Source organism: Symphalangus syndactylus, chromosome 6 (genome assembly GCF_028878055.3).
Source record: "Symphalangus syndactylus isolate Jambi chromosome 6, NHGRI_mSymSyn1-v2.1_pri, whole genome shotgun sequence".
Lineage (NCBI taxonomy): Eukaryota > Metazoa > Chordata > Mammalia > Primates > Hylobatidae > Symphalangus > Symphalangus syndactylus.
This window is the reverse complement of record NC_072428.2, coordinates 136,927,834-136,942,143: the sequence shown is the minus strand read 5'-3', so window position 1 is coordinate 136,942,143 and position 14,310 is coordinate 136,927,834. Positions and strand designations below refer to the sequence as shown.

Here is a 14,310-nt window from a genome sequence, read left to right as displayed (position 1 = left end):
TCCTTTTAATGATGTGCTGTCTTTGTGAATTTTGGATTTGGTCATTACTCTGATTAAGACAGAGTATCATGTAGAGTAAAAGTGGAATAGAAAATTAGAATGCCAGTGGCAAATCTGATCCCCATTTCTGCCAGGCGTACAGTGGAATAGCACTCATCCCATTAGTAATAATTGCTGCTGTTTAAGAATGAAATAAAAATCTACTTTCACTTTTATTTTGTGTTTATTTCTCTGAACGGCTACCAAAGTCTTATGACATAAATTTTTAGGTTGTTTGGACCTAATGGCTCAGGACTGCTGTGGAAAAAGTTTGAAGACACTAAGGACTCTGTGAACTAAGAAAGTTTGGAAACTTCTGGCTAAGTAATAGCGTTGCTTCCCTTTTATCTTACCATTCTGCCGCTTTTGTATGTACAGTGTTATCCTTTTCTCCTAGGATGTATAATACTGTGACAAACATTTTTTTCGTTGTTGTTGTTTTTTTGTTTTTGTTTTTGTTTTTTTTGAGGCAGAGTTTCGCTCTGTTGCCCAGGCTGGAGTGCAGGGGCACGATCTTGGCTCACTGCCACCTCCACCTCCTGGGTTCAAGCAATTCTCCTGCCTCAGCCTCCTGAGTAGCTGGGATTACAGGCCTGTGTCACCACAACCAGTTAATTTCTGTATTTTTAGCAGAGACAGAGTTTCACCGTGTTGCTCAAGCTGGTCTCGAACTCCTGACCCTGTGATCCGCATGCGTCAGCCTCCCAAAGTGCTGAGATTACAGGCATGCGCCACCATGCCTGGCTGATAAACATCTTAAAGAGCTCACCTACATATATGATTAACAGTTTTAATGGATATTTATGGTTGAATTGCTCTCCAAATAATTTAAAAATATGATATACCTACTCTTAAGCTATGGGAATATATTTTTATTTATATAAACGTGATCACTGATTATTTTTAATCTCTAATTATTGAGAAGGTAATATATGTCTTCTTGTTCATGAACAAGCTTTCTAAAATAGTCTGTATTTTACTTTATTGCTTTTGTGATATTGACTCTGAGAAAACAGAGCTTGTCAAAAGACCCATCTACAGTCATGAGTTTCTAAATGACTTAATATAAACCAGAAACTAAGATTTCTTATTCAATACTTTATAATAAATATTAGACAACCCTCTGCATATAATGTACTGCACATTCTCAAGGAGAATTGATAACATGAGTAACTACCAATGAAAGGATTAAAAATTAAATTTATTCTGAATTTATTAAATGGCCTGGATAGCATGGTTCCTCTCTTCAAATTATTACTTTGGTCCTAAGATTTTTATAATATTTCAAGTACTCATGATTATAAATTTAGAAATAAAATGAAACAAATTAATTAGGTTTTTAAAATTGTCAGTGTCTTGTTTAGAGAAGAAAATAAAAATGGTGTGAGTAGTAAAATAATTAACAATAATACAATACAGTAGGAGATTGACACAATTGCTCGACATTTTATCACAATTTCTACGTCATCATGCGTACCTCGTAGTCCAAGTCCAGGTAGTCAAACTCTCCATTGGTGCGGAAGTGCTGCATGCTCCTGTCCAGAGTGAGGTTAATGCTCCGCCCCTGGCGCTCAATGACCACAGAGTGCCAGTGGTGGTCATCCAGCAAACTTCCTGTCATCACTGATGTGTGGCCATATATGGGGCCAAGCTGGTTGCTTCCTGGGTGCACAGGAGTGAAAAAGAAACAATGCAATGATGCTATGGCCAACTCTGTGAAGCAGAAGATCTTTCATTTACAGCACCTAGAGGCTGACATTCCATCAAAGCTCTATCCATTCGAGTTAACCTGGGATACCAGTAAGTAACGACACTTGAAAATACTTTATGTTCAAAGTACGTACAAGTTATTAAAGTTGGAAAAAAGTGCTTCTTTATAAAGGGGGGAAATGAGTGTTTTATGAGAGTGCAATGAATTCTGCTAAATTTTAGTAGGTTTGTTATAAAGTCAGTGTCACGTGGGCTTTTACAGAAGCCTGCCGGGTTCTGATGCTGGCTCCACTGTTAGCTTGGGGTCCAGCCCAAGTGGAGAATGCTTGGTCTCCATTTTCTCATATATACAACAGAGAAGTTAATAGTACGTGCTTTGTAAGGTTGCATGAGGATTAAATGAGTTAGTATAGGCAAAGAATTTAATACACTTTCTGGCATATAGTGAACGTAACTGTTACCTGTTAATCTTTTATGACTTTATAATTATTAGTAAGACTACACAGCATGACCATTTTTAATTTTCATTGACTCCAAAGGCCATTGTTGTAAAGAGAACACTATGCAATTGTCAATGGCATAGAAAATTTACTTGTTATCTTTTAATTAAGATGATAACATTCAGAATTATATATGTAGCATTTAGTGTTGAAATAAGGTCTCCATGGCAACAAAACTATAAACAAAAGTAAAAGATTGTTAGAATCTAACATATTCATTAAGGTCATCCCTGGATAAAGTTTACATGTTTTGTTTCATCTATGTTGTCTAATCAAGAATTGCTTTTTATGATCAGGCAAAATTAATCAGTATAAAAATATAATAGAGTTTCAGAATAAATAGCATAATGGAAATAAGAGATAAACAATTGACTGTCACATTAAATTCTTCCTTCCTTCCTTCCTTCCTTCCTTCCTTCCTTCCTTCCTTCCTTCCCTCCTTCCTTCCTTCCCTTCCTTCCTTCCCTTCTTTCTTTCCTTTCCCTCTTTCCCCTCCCTCCCTCCCTTCCTTCCTCGTTGTCCTTCTTTCCCTCCCTCCCTCCCTCCTTCCTTTCTCCCTTTGTATGCTAATGCCCCCATACCTTACATTTTCTATTATCTTCCTAGAACATATTTTCTTCATTTATGGTGATGAAATCAAATGTTGATGTGTGATGGTAAATCAGTGTGTATGTGTAAAATGAGACAAGGAAAAGGAGAGGGACAAGAGAAGGAAGAGGAAGAGAAAGAAAGAAAATTCACAACTAAGTGAAAAGGTCACACTGAGTTTTATTACTTTAAATATTTACACTAGAAGACTGTGCAGCAGGCAGATACGTCTGATATTTAGGTAACTGCATTAAAGAATGGCAGTAGATATTTGAGTGGATATTTCTCTCTGGCTGTCATAAATTCCAGTCAGTCAGTAAAACTCCATCAGTAAACTGCTTTCCAGTGTAAAGCTAATAAACCTTTTTTGGTAAGGTCACACAGTCAGTTATTTCTTTGAAAACAGTAATGTCACACTGCTATAAGCCACAGTTGATTTTAAAAGGTTACTCTACATGTTTCATTTGGGATAAAAAATGAAAAGTTTGAAAAACTAAACATCTTTAGATATAATTCAACTGCAGTGCGTGTGTGTGCACATGTGTGCATGTGTGCATATTTTATGGAAGTACACATAAAATGTTCTTATGTGTAAAAAACAAAAACGTCTTTTGTTTCTGGTTACTCTCCCCCTGCTCTTCCTTCTTTTCCTCTATTGGGTCTTGTTTTAAAAATAATTTCAGGCTATTTTCCCCTGGTAGCACAATGAATACATATTCGTTATTAGAAGTAGAGAATATTATGAAGAAACAAGTGAAATATAATGCAAAAATATTTCCACCTCTAAAAATAATTTGGTCTGTTTCCTTCCATATGTTTTCCACAAACAGTCACGCAGCACATAATGACATTTCTTTCAACGATGGGCTTCATATATAATGGTGTTAACATCAAATTTAACACTGTATTTTCACTGTATCCATTGTATTTTTTGATATGCAAATACTTACCAGTTTTTTTACGCAGTTGACTAAAGTATTCGGTACAGTAACGTGCTATACAGATTTGTATACTAGGAGCAATAAGCTCTATCATATAGCCTAGGTGTGTGGTAGGCTATACAATTTACCTTTGTCTTTGCATACTCTTGTGTTTACAAAGTGTTGAAACTCACATAGAATTTCTCAGAATGCATCCCCATTTTAAAGTGACACATGACTGCATATATTTAATTAGATCGATAGATTGATAGATTTTATATCCTACGGGTTCTATTTAATATTATATGATATTTCCCCATACAATTAAAAGTGAGCACAGACATTTTAAATGCTAGCAACATATTTCTATGTGTTTAATTTTTTTCCCAATTTTTGACGTTGGAATTAATGTTGCAAATGACATATTTGGACTTAAATCCTAGTGGTCATTTCTCTTTTTACCTTATGATTTTTGGACCAAAATACTGTATTGCAAGAGATTTCAAATGTCCGAAGGCATATTGTCTAGCTATTTTCCTGAAAATATGTTCTGACTTGCAGAACAATACAAAGGATCCACACTCCACAGTGAATGAAAAACGACTGAAATCATAACAAACAGTCTCTCAGACCACAACACAATCAAATTAGAACTCAAGATTAAGAAATTCTCTCAAAACGACACAACTACATGAAAACTGAACAACCTGCTCCTTAGTGACTCTTGGGTAAATAATGAAATTAAGAGAGAAATCAAGAATTTCTTTGAAACTAGTGAGAACAAAGATACAAAGTACCAGAATCTCTGGGATGCAGCTAAAGCGGTGTTAAGAGGGAAATTTGTGGCCCTAAATGCCCACATCAAACAGCTAGAAATACCTCAAGTTAGCAACCTAGCATCACAACTAAAAGAATTAGAGAACCAAGAGCAAACAAACCCCAAAGCTAGTAGAAGACAAGAAATAACCAAGATGAGAGCTAAACTGAAGTAGAATACAGAGACACCCACACAAAAAATCCTTCAAAAAATCAATAAATCCTGGAGCTGGTCGATATGATCTGGCTCTGTGTCCCCACCCAAATCTCATCTTGAATTGTAATCCAAATTATAATCCCCATGTGTTGGGGGAGGGACTTCATGGGGCTGCTTCCCCCCTGCTGTTCTCATCATAGTGAGCGAGTTCTCACGACATCTGATGTTTTTATAAAGGGCTTTCCCCGACTTCGCTCTGCACTTCTTTCTCCTGCTGCCATGTGAAGAAGGATGTGTTTGCTTCCCTTTTGGCCATGATTGTAAGTTTCCTGAGGCCTCTCCAGCCATGTGAAACTGTAAGTCAATTAAACATCCTTTTTTTTTTTTTTTTTTTTAATAAATCATTCAGTCTTGGGCAGTTCTTTATACCAGTGTGAGAATTTAGTACACTGGTTTTTTGAAATAATTAATAAAATAGTCCATTAGCTAGAATAATAAAGAAGAAAAGAGAGATGATTCAAATAAACACAACCAGAAATCATAAGGTGGGCATCACCACTAACCTCACAGAAATACTTTTGTATTTCCCTATAGAAATATGTTTGTATTTCTCTATAATGTTTATAGTATTCCCTGTACCATCAGAGAATACTATGAACACCTCTATGCACATACACTAGAAAATCTAGAAGAAATGGAAAATTTCTGGACACACGCACCCTCCCAAGACTGAACCAGAAAGAAATTGATTCCCTAAGCCAGACCAATAATGACTTCTGAAATTGAGGCAGTAATAAATGGCCTACCAATCAAAAAAAGCCCAGACAGACTCACAGCTGCATTCTACCAGAGGTCCAAAGAAGAGCTGATGCCATTCCTATTTCAACTATTCCAAAAAATTGAAAAGGAAGGACTCCTTTCTAGCACATTCTATGAGGCCAGCATCATCTTGGTACCAAAACCTGGTGGATATACTACAACAACAACAACAACACCAAAAACTTCAGGCCAGTATTTTTGATGAACATCTATGTAAAAATTCTCAACAAAGTTCTGGCAAACTGAATCCAGCAGCACATCAAAAAGAGTATCCACCGTAATCAGGTAGGCTTCATCCCTGAGATGCAAGGTTGGTTCAACATACACAAATCAATAAATGTGATTAATCACACAAAGAGATCTAAAGACAAAAACCACATGATTATCTCAGTAGAAACAGAAAAGTTCTTCAGCAAAATTCAACATCGCTTTATATTAAAAACTCTCAGTTAACTAGGTTTTGAAGGAACATACCTCAAAATAGTAAGAGCCATATATGACAAACCCACAGGCAATATCATACTGAATGGGGAAAATCTGGAAGCATTCCCCTTGAAAATTGTCACAAGACAAGGATGCCCTCTCTCACCATGACTATTCAACACAGTATTGGCTATCCTGGCCAGGGCAATCAGGCAAGAGAAAGAAATAAAGAGTATTCAAACAGGAAGAAAGGAAGTCAAATTATCTTCGCAGATGTCATGATCCTGTAACTAGAAAACCTCATCATCTCAGCCCAAAAGATTCTTAAGCCCGTAAGCAACTTCAGCAAAGTCTCAGGATACAAAATCAATGTGGAAAAATCACAAGCATTCCTATAAACCAACAACGAGCAATCAGAGAGTCAAATTATGAATTAACTCTCATTCACAATTGCCAAAAATAATATAAAATACCTAGGACACAGCTGACAAGGGAAGTGAAGGACCTTATCAAGAACTACAAACCTTCTGCTCAAAGAAATCAGAGATGACACAAATAAATGGAAAAACATTCCACACTCATGGATAGGAAGAATAGGAATAATCAACATCATGAAAATGGGCATATTGCCCAAAGCAATATATAGATTCTACACTATTCCCATTAAACTACCATTGATGATTCTTCAGAGAATTTTAAAAAACGATGGCCAACACAATCCTAAGAAAAAAGAACAAAGTTGGAGGCATCACACTACCCAACTTCAAACTGTGCTGCAAGGCTACAGTAACCAAAACAGCATGGTACTGGTATGAACAGACACATAGACCAATGGGACAGAGTATAGAACGCAGAAATAAGATCATACACCTACAACCACCCGACCTTCAACAAACCTGACAAAAACAAGCAATGAGAAAAGGATTCCTCATTGAATAAATGGTGCTGGGAGAACTGGCTAGTCATATGCAGAAAATTGAAACTGGACCCCTTTCTTACACTGTACACAAAAATCAATTCAAAATGAATTAAAGACTTTAATTTAAAACCCAAAACTATAAAAACCTTAGAAGACAATCTAGGCAATACCATTCAGGACATGGGCACAGGAAAACATTTCATGATGGAGATGCCAAAAGCAATTGCAACAAAAGCAAAAATTGACAGATGGGATATAATTAAACTGAAGTGCTTCTGCACAGTAAAAGAAACTGTCATCAGAGTGAACAGACAACCTACAGAATGAGAAACAAATTTTGCAATCTATCCATCTGACAAAAGTCTAATATCCAGCTTCTGCAAGGAACTTAAATTTACAAGACAAAAACAACCCCATTAAAATGTGGGCAAAGGACATGAACAGACAATTCTCAAAAGAAGATACACATGTGGCCAACAAACACACAAAAAAGCTCTATGTCACTGATCATTAGAGAAATGCAAATCAACACTGCAATGAGATACCATCTCACACCAGTCAAAATGACTATTATTAAAAAGTCAAAAAACAACAGATGCTTGTGACGCTGCAGAGAAAAAGGAAAGCTTTTATGCTGTTGGTGGGAGGGGAAATTAGTTCAACCATTGTGGAAGACAGTGTGAAGATTCCTCAAAGACCTAGAGGCAGAAATACCATCTGACCCAGCAATCCCATTACTGGATATAAACCCAAAGGAATATAAGTTATTCTGTTATAAAGATACACGCATACATATGTTCATTGCAGCACTATTCACAATAGCAAAGACATGAAATCAACCTAAATGCCCATCAGTGATAGACTGGGTAAAGAAAATGTGGTACATATACACCATGGAATACTATGCAGCCATAAAAAGGAATGAGATCCTGTCTCTGCGGGGACATGGATGGAGCTGGAGGCTATTGTCCTCAGCAAACTAATGCAGGAACAGAAAGCCAAATACCACATGTTCTCACTTATAAGTGAGAAATGAATGATGAGAATACATGGACACATGGAGAGGAACAACACACATAGGGTCTGTCAGAGGGCTCGGTGGCGAGGAGGGAAACCACCAAGAATGATAGCTAATGGATGCTGGCCTTAATACGTAGGTGATGGGATGATATGTGCAGACAAGCATCACGGCACACGTTTACCTATGTAACAAAGTTGTACATCCTGCACATGCATTCATGAACTTAAATTAAAAAAAGAAAAGAAAAAGGTACCATTACGTTGCCTAAACTGTAATTTTGAATGCCAGTACCAATCTTGCAGATCTTCACTTTAGCTTTAAGTAAATCCTAGCTACATCACCAACATACAAATATACATTGGTATCATCCATTTAAAAACAACAGGGCCAGGCATGGTGGCTTGTAATCCCAGCACTTGGAAGGCCAAGGCAGGTGGATCATTTGAGGTCAGGAGTTTGAAAACAACCTGGCCAACATGGTGAAACCCCATCTCTACTAAAAATACAAAAGTTAGCCGGACATGGTGGTAGGTGCCTGTAATCCCAGCTACTCGGGAGGCTGAGGCAGGAATATCACTTGAGCCTGGGAGGCAGAGGTGGCAGTGAGCAGAGATCATGCCACTGCACTCCAGCCTGGGTGACAGGGTGAGACTCTGACTCAAAAATAAGTAAATAAATAAATAAATATAAAAAATAGAAACAACAACAACCCCACATAAAACAGTTAACTTCTTTGAGTTCAGATCTTTCAGCAGCCAACATTTCATTTCTCTATGTTCTTCCTCTCTAGTTAACAGTTAACTGACTAACTGTTCTTCCTCTCTAGTTAGTCAAAATATTTACTTAACACCTTTCATTCTTTTTTTTTACCTATAAAATTTGTCTTTTCTATTCCACGGAGTAGAAATTAACAGTAACCTCCATGTTGTTAAGCCCAATATTTGCCTCTCTGTCTTCATCTTACATGACATTTAGATGAATTCAACAGCTGACAACCTCTTTTGTTTCCTTGATTTCTGCGATACTACATTTTCTTCATTTTCTCATACTCAATATTCACAACTACTTAGTCTCCATTTTAGTCTTCCTCTCTCAGTCTCATATATCAACTTCCATAATAGAAAGTTCTACTTAGATGTTTCATAAGCGGCTCAAGTTAACCATGTCCAAACTGATCTCTAGAATTCCTCCTAAAGTCTTCTCTATTTCTGAAAATGGCACTAATGTCCATTTGGTGCTCAAGCCCAAATCCTAGGGCTCATTCTTTATTTCTACTCTTTTCTTCTTAGGCTGTATCCAACCCATCAGAAATCATGCTGATGTAACACTAAAATAATTTCCTTAATTGACATATTTCTCTGCATCTCCCCGGATAACCACCTCATACAAGCAGTACTATCTCTCACCCAAACTATGCAGAAGTTCCGCTGCGACTCTCATATCTACACAAGTAGTAATTCTTCTTACAGAAGTCTCAATGCGCTTGATAAAAATAAGATAATAAAGCCATACAGTTTAATGCCTTCCAACAGCTTCCTATTCTTAACAATAATATCTAAACAATTTGCCATGCCCTGCAGGATCCCACAGGTTTTGGGCAATTTCCACCTCTTGGATTTAATCTTTTGTCTTAATAACTCAACGGCATTTATGCACAGTGGCATCCTTCCTGCTTCTTGAGTGGGCTTTTGGTCTTCAATGTTCTCTTCCTATGTAATCCTCTTTCTCTCATGTTTTCATGGCTAATTCCTTTTCATCACTCTGATCTCATCTTAAATATTTTCTCTCCAGAGCAGTCTTTCTTCACTACACATTCTAATATTGGCCCTGTTGCCTTTGAAGAGGACATATTAACCTAGTCCCCTTATCATATTAATCTATTCAACTGGTTCATAATATATATTATTTGAAGTCATTCATTTTTGCTTAGTTGTTTTAAAATAAGAATAATAAATGCTATATGGTCTGATTCCTCTCTTAGGTCATGAACTTAATGAGCTTAAGGATCTTGTCTATTTGTTCCTTGCTATAGGCCAAAGACTAGTATAGTACCTTGTACAGTAGAGGTGTTTAATAAATAGTTTTTGAATGAATAGGTGTTTCATTATATACCAGCTGTTATAGATTAAGAATGAATTGACAGCATAATATGAGCTCTTTTTATAATTTACATTTTAAAGAATTGAGCAACATGAACGTTTTCCTAATGGGAACATCCATAATGGAAAGAATAGTACTGAGAATCAGAACACACCTAAGTTTAAACTGAGGACTAGCTTGGCTTTTTTCAGTTCCAAGGTAATGTAATCTCCTTGCTGTCCTTCTCCGTGCAAGATTACTCCTTCACTTTCAGACGTCTTAAATTTCAAGGCAATGACATCTTTCAGTGTTTTCATCTTCTTGTTTCTGAATCTATATGGTAATACAACATGGCCATCAAAGTTGATAACATCAGCCCCTAAAAGAAATAAAAAATAACATATTAGTTCAGCCACGTATGTTACCATCCCCTTCCAACAGGTGTCTGCAAAGAATAAATGAGAATTAAGTAAGTGTTTCTCTTGAGAAATTGACAGTCCTCTGTTTTTATTCTATTCCTTCTTTTGATTTACTGTGTTTTTTTTTAAGGAGATTTTATGGAGAGTATTGATAAAAATGCTCATAAAAGCTCTATCAGTTGAACATTTTACTTTAATTACAAAATTAGTAATATAAATTCAATGGGTTATATGCTTCAAATCTTAGGAATCTAGAGTTTAGTCCAAAATTGTAAAATTTTTAAATCTCGAACAGATTATGAGACTTAAATGTTTTATTCCTTAATGATAATTCTTCATGATTTTTAAGTATATATTTTATTCAAAAAGTTGTTTTATTTGATGTAAGAATGAAGGCACTTGGAATGTAATCTTTTATGCTATTCTCGTTTTTTTCTAATGGTTTTTAATATTTCACCACAATTTTAGTAAACCTTGTTGTAGTATTCAGAGTTTACAACCAATTGAATTTTCAGAAACTTCTTAACATTTATTCTTAGGAATCAGTGTGTCTCAAATTTCTTATTACTTCCTTGGATTTGGAATGGAGAATTGGGCACCATTGTTTGTTTTTTCACTACATTGGACACAGATATCTTCACTTATCCATATATGAGTTTAAAGAACAAATATCCAGAGTATACTACGACTACAGCAGCTCTAATTTTAGTTTTAGGGGAATAGATTAAAATAAGGAAAGTATGTAATCTCTTTAAAAAATGGGAAATTTTGTCACTATGATCAGAAATACATGATTGTGAGGATTCGTTTGATAACTACTATTTATTTCATGCCAGAAATAAAAACGAGATGATATTATTTATTAGGCACTATTGATCAACGCATTCTCAATTCATAGAATGATTCAAAAATGCAATGTAACCATTCAAATCAAATATTGAGTTCAAATAGCCGCTTCGTTACCATGATCAAATCTTCATTGTTAAAAATCTTTTCAATAGACTATTTCTGTAAGCTTTTCATTTTTAAATCATAGAAAGCCTAGTCAATGGAACAGCTCTAATAACTTTAGAATTACAAGCCTGGACAAAGCTAGCCTCTAGGTTTTGGGCAAGGTCTGGCTAAAGAATTCTAGAGGGAGACATTGGAGAAAATAATAGCCAGTTTAAAGCCTGTCAGGGAAATATTTTCTCATTTCATGTCCTAGTTCTCTGGCACTTGTTTACTCCGATCACCACGAGGAACACTTTGGTTTGCCTTGTAAGTGGAGCATACCACCAAATAAATTCCTGTGGGGGCCACAGTAGAGATGCAGAGCTGCCAGAACCACATCCAATCCTTTTTTTGTGTTGAGTTTACCTAATTCTGTAAAGTGAATTGTTGTGCATACAGTTACTTCGAATAATACTTAAAATGAAATCTAAGCATGCCTTTCAAATCATTGATGGCTTTCACATACTTTGAAAATATCTATGCTACTATCTCAAATATTTATGCTTTTAAATAAGTTTGTACAATGTTACATTATAAAACATTCAGAAAAAAAGACCTTAAATTTTAAGTTTTAATTCTTATAATCAGCTCTTTATTGCCCATAGAAAGACTTTCTTAATCAACAGAATTCTGTCCTCTGAGACTGTGAATCACAGAGGTTTATTTTAATACGAGGGAAAAAATCAACCGTTAAATTTTGGCTTCTGCTAACACTGCAAAGCCAATTAAACTTTAGCTTAATCATATATGCTGTCACAGCTGAATTTCAATGGCAATATCTTTATCATCTGCAATGAGAAATAAGGGAGAGAAAGAAATGGAATCTGATTTTCAGATTTCAGGTTGAACTTATAATCCAACAGTTGATAGATACTTTTTTTCTTGAAAAGTGAATAAAAGAAAAACAGATGAGAGTAAATTCTGAACTCTAGACAGCAGTTTTGCAGTCAATTTCCTATCAGTGACAGTTAAATAATAGACACATCATTGTTTTATACACCTTTAGCATATTTTAATTGACATAAAATATTTCTAATTCATCTCTCAGGCAGTAAACGTTCCCTGAGCTTTTACTCAGGGAACAAGAATCACCTCCTCTATACTTTCTTCTATATCAAAACACATTTAGTTCTAGGTACAGAATAGTGATTTATGCAAATGTTAATGCATTTCTGTCTTACTTTTAGAGCAATGAGAAAATGTGACAGAAAAGATGAAGATGGCTTTTTTTTTCAGACATTCCTAAGATATTAATAAAAACAGGAAGGAAAGCTATTCGTTAGACCAAGTCTCACGTTACAAATGGTAAGTAGTCAGGGTCAGCTGGGAAACAAAATGCTCTGTAAGCTAGATTCCCCACAAAGAAAAACGAAAAGTTTCAACATATTTTCCCACCTATCTATCCATCTGTCTAAAACAAAATTAAAAGTTTTTTTTCTATGAATGGGTTAAATGCTTCCAAAATATCAGCACATCCTCTTATGGATATAAGCTCAGAGCTGGCTTGAAAATTATACAATTTCTAGAAATAATCTATGATATTTATACTTTAACACTACCAAGTACCTTTTTAAAAGTCTGGGATATTCTACAACAATGTAAAGAACATCCATCACAGTTTCGCTCTGTTTCCTACAAAAATAGATTAAAATTTCATTTGATATCTAATAACGCACTGTGCTTATTTGGAGACAAGCCACTTTTTTCTTCTATTATCCTGATTGCTTATCACTCCCTAGAATTAAGTTTTCTATGCGGTGATTAAATATGTATGGCTGAACTGTTTAAGCAATCTGAACAATAATGGCTAGTCAAAAAGTGAATGCAAAATCATAGTGTTTCCACAATTTTGTTCCTAACAATAGCTCAGCAAGCTGGTAATATGCCCAATTCATCAAAGCATCATGGTAGAAAAGGCTTTTTCAAAAACATTTTATTGTTCCTTCGTCTTCACTTTCTAACTTTGAATAAGATAATTTGAAGAAGTGTTTACCATATAAACATTTTAATATTAAAATTTTAAGTTTATTTAATATTTTAATTTTAAAAGATATCTTTGCTATATATTTTATTACAAACTGTGTCTATTGATGAAAAGAAATTAAACAATACAGAAATATAGAAAGTAGAAAGTGAATCCCAACCACAAAAGATCATCAGTGTTAATGGGTACTTGGTTGGTTCATAGCCTACATTTTACATACTTACCTAAATATCTAACTATACATATATATATATATATATATATTTGGATATATCTATATCTAGATATAGATATCTAGATATAAAATAGATATAATAGATATAAAATAGATATAAAATACCTATATCTAGATATAGATATCTAGATATAAAATAGATATAATAGATATAAAATATCTATATCTAGATATAGATATAAATTATATAAAATGTAAAATAGATATAAAATATCTATATCTAGACATAGATATAGATATCTGAGGGAGGAAGAGAGAAGAATAAAGAGAGTGGGAGAGACAGAGGGAGAATTTCATTTCATTTAATCATTGTCCAAAATGTACACTAATAGTTTGAGTTTGAGGTGATATAATATATATAGTGCAGGGAAATTGCATGTTTTAGTTAATTAAAATGTTTTATTAATCTTCATAAAAGTTAGAATATATATAATTTGAAACCGTAGTCTATTTATTTGAAAAAATTAAAAAGTATTTGAATGTAGCATACCAACAAAGAAGTATTCAAGAGTTACTTTTAATACCATTTCCCCATAAAATTTTTTCAGTTATTTTTATAGGGGATCTGAAAGAAACAAAAAGGTTTAAAGAAAAAAATTAAAAAGGAATTATTTCTTTTTTTCTGAAATAACCAATGATAATATACTATTTGTGATTATTTTAAATTGCATATAAATAATTTTTACAT

General features: G+C 34.6%; 1 protein-coding gene across 2 annotated transcripts in view; it reads right to left on the bottom strand.

The window, feature by feature from the left end:
- The window catches only part of CNTNAP2 (contactin associated protein 2), a 2,323,962-nt gene that overhangs the window by 1,311,896 nt on the left and 997,756 nt on the right, over window positions 1–14,310 (bottom strand). For both annotated transcript variants that reach the window (XM_063641685.1, XM_063641684.1), the window contains exons 5-6: window positions 10,167–10,370; window positions 1,517–1,701 (exon numbers count right to left, since the gene is read on the bottom strand). In XM_063641685.1, the coding sequence (XP_063497755.1) occupies window positions 1,517–1,701; window positions 10,167–10,370 (389 nt within the window). The remainder of the gene's footprint in view (window positions 1–1,516; window positions 1,702–10,166; window positions 10,371–14,310) is intronic.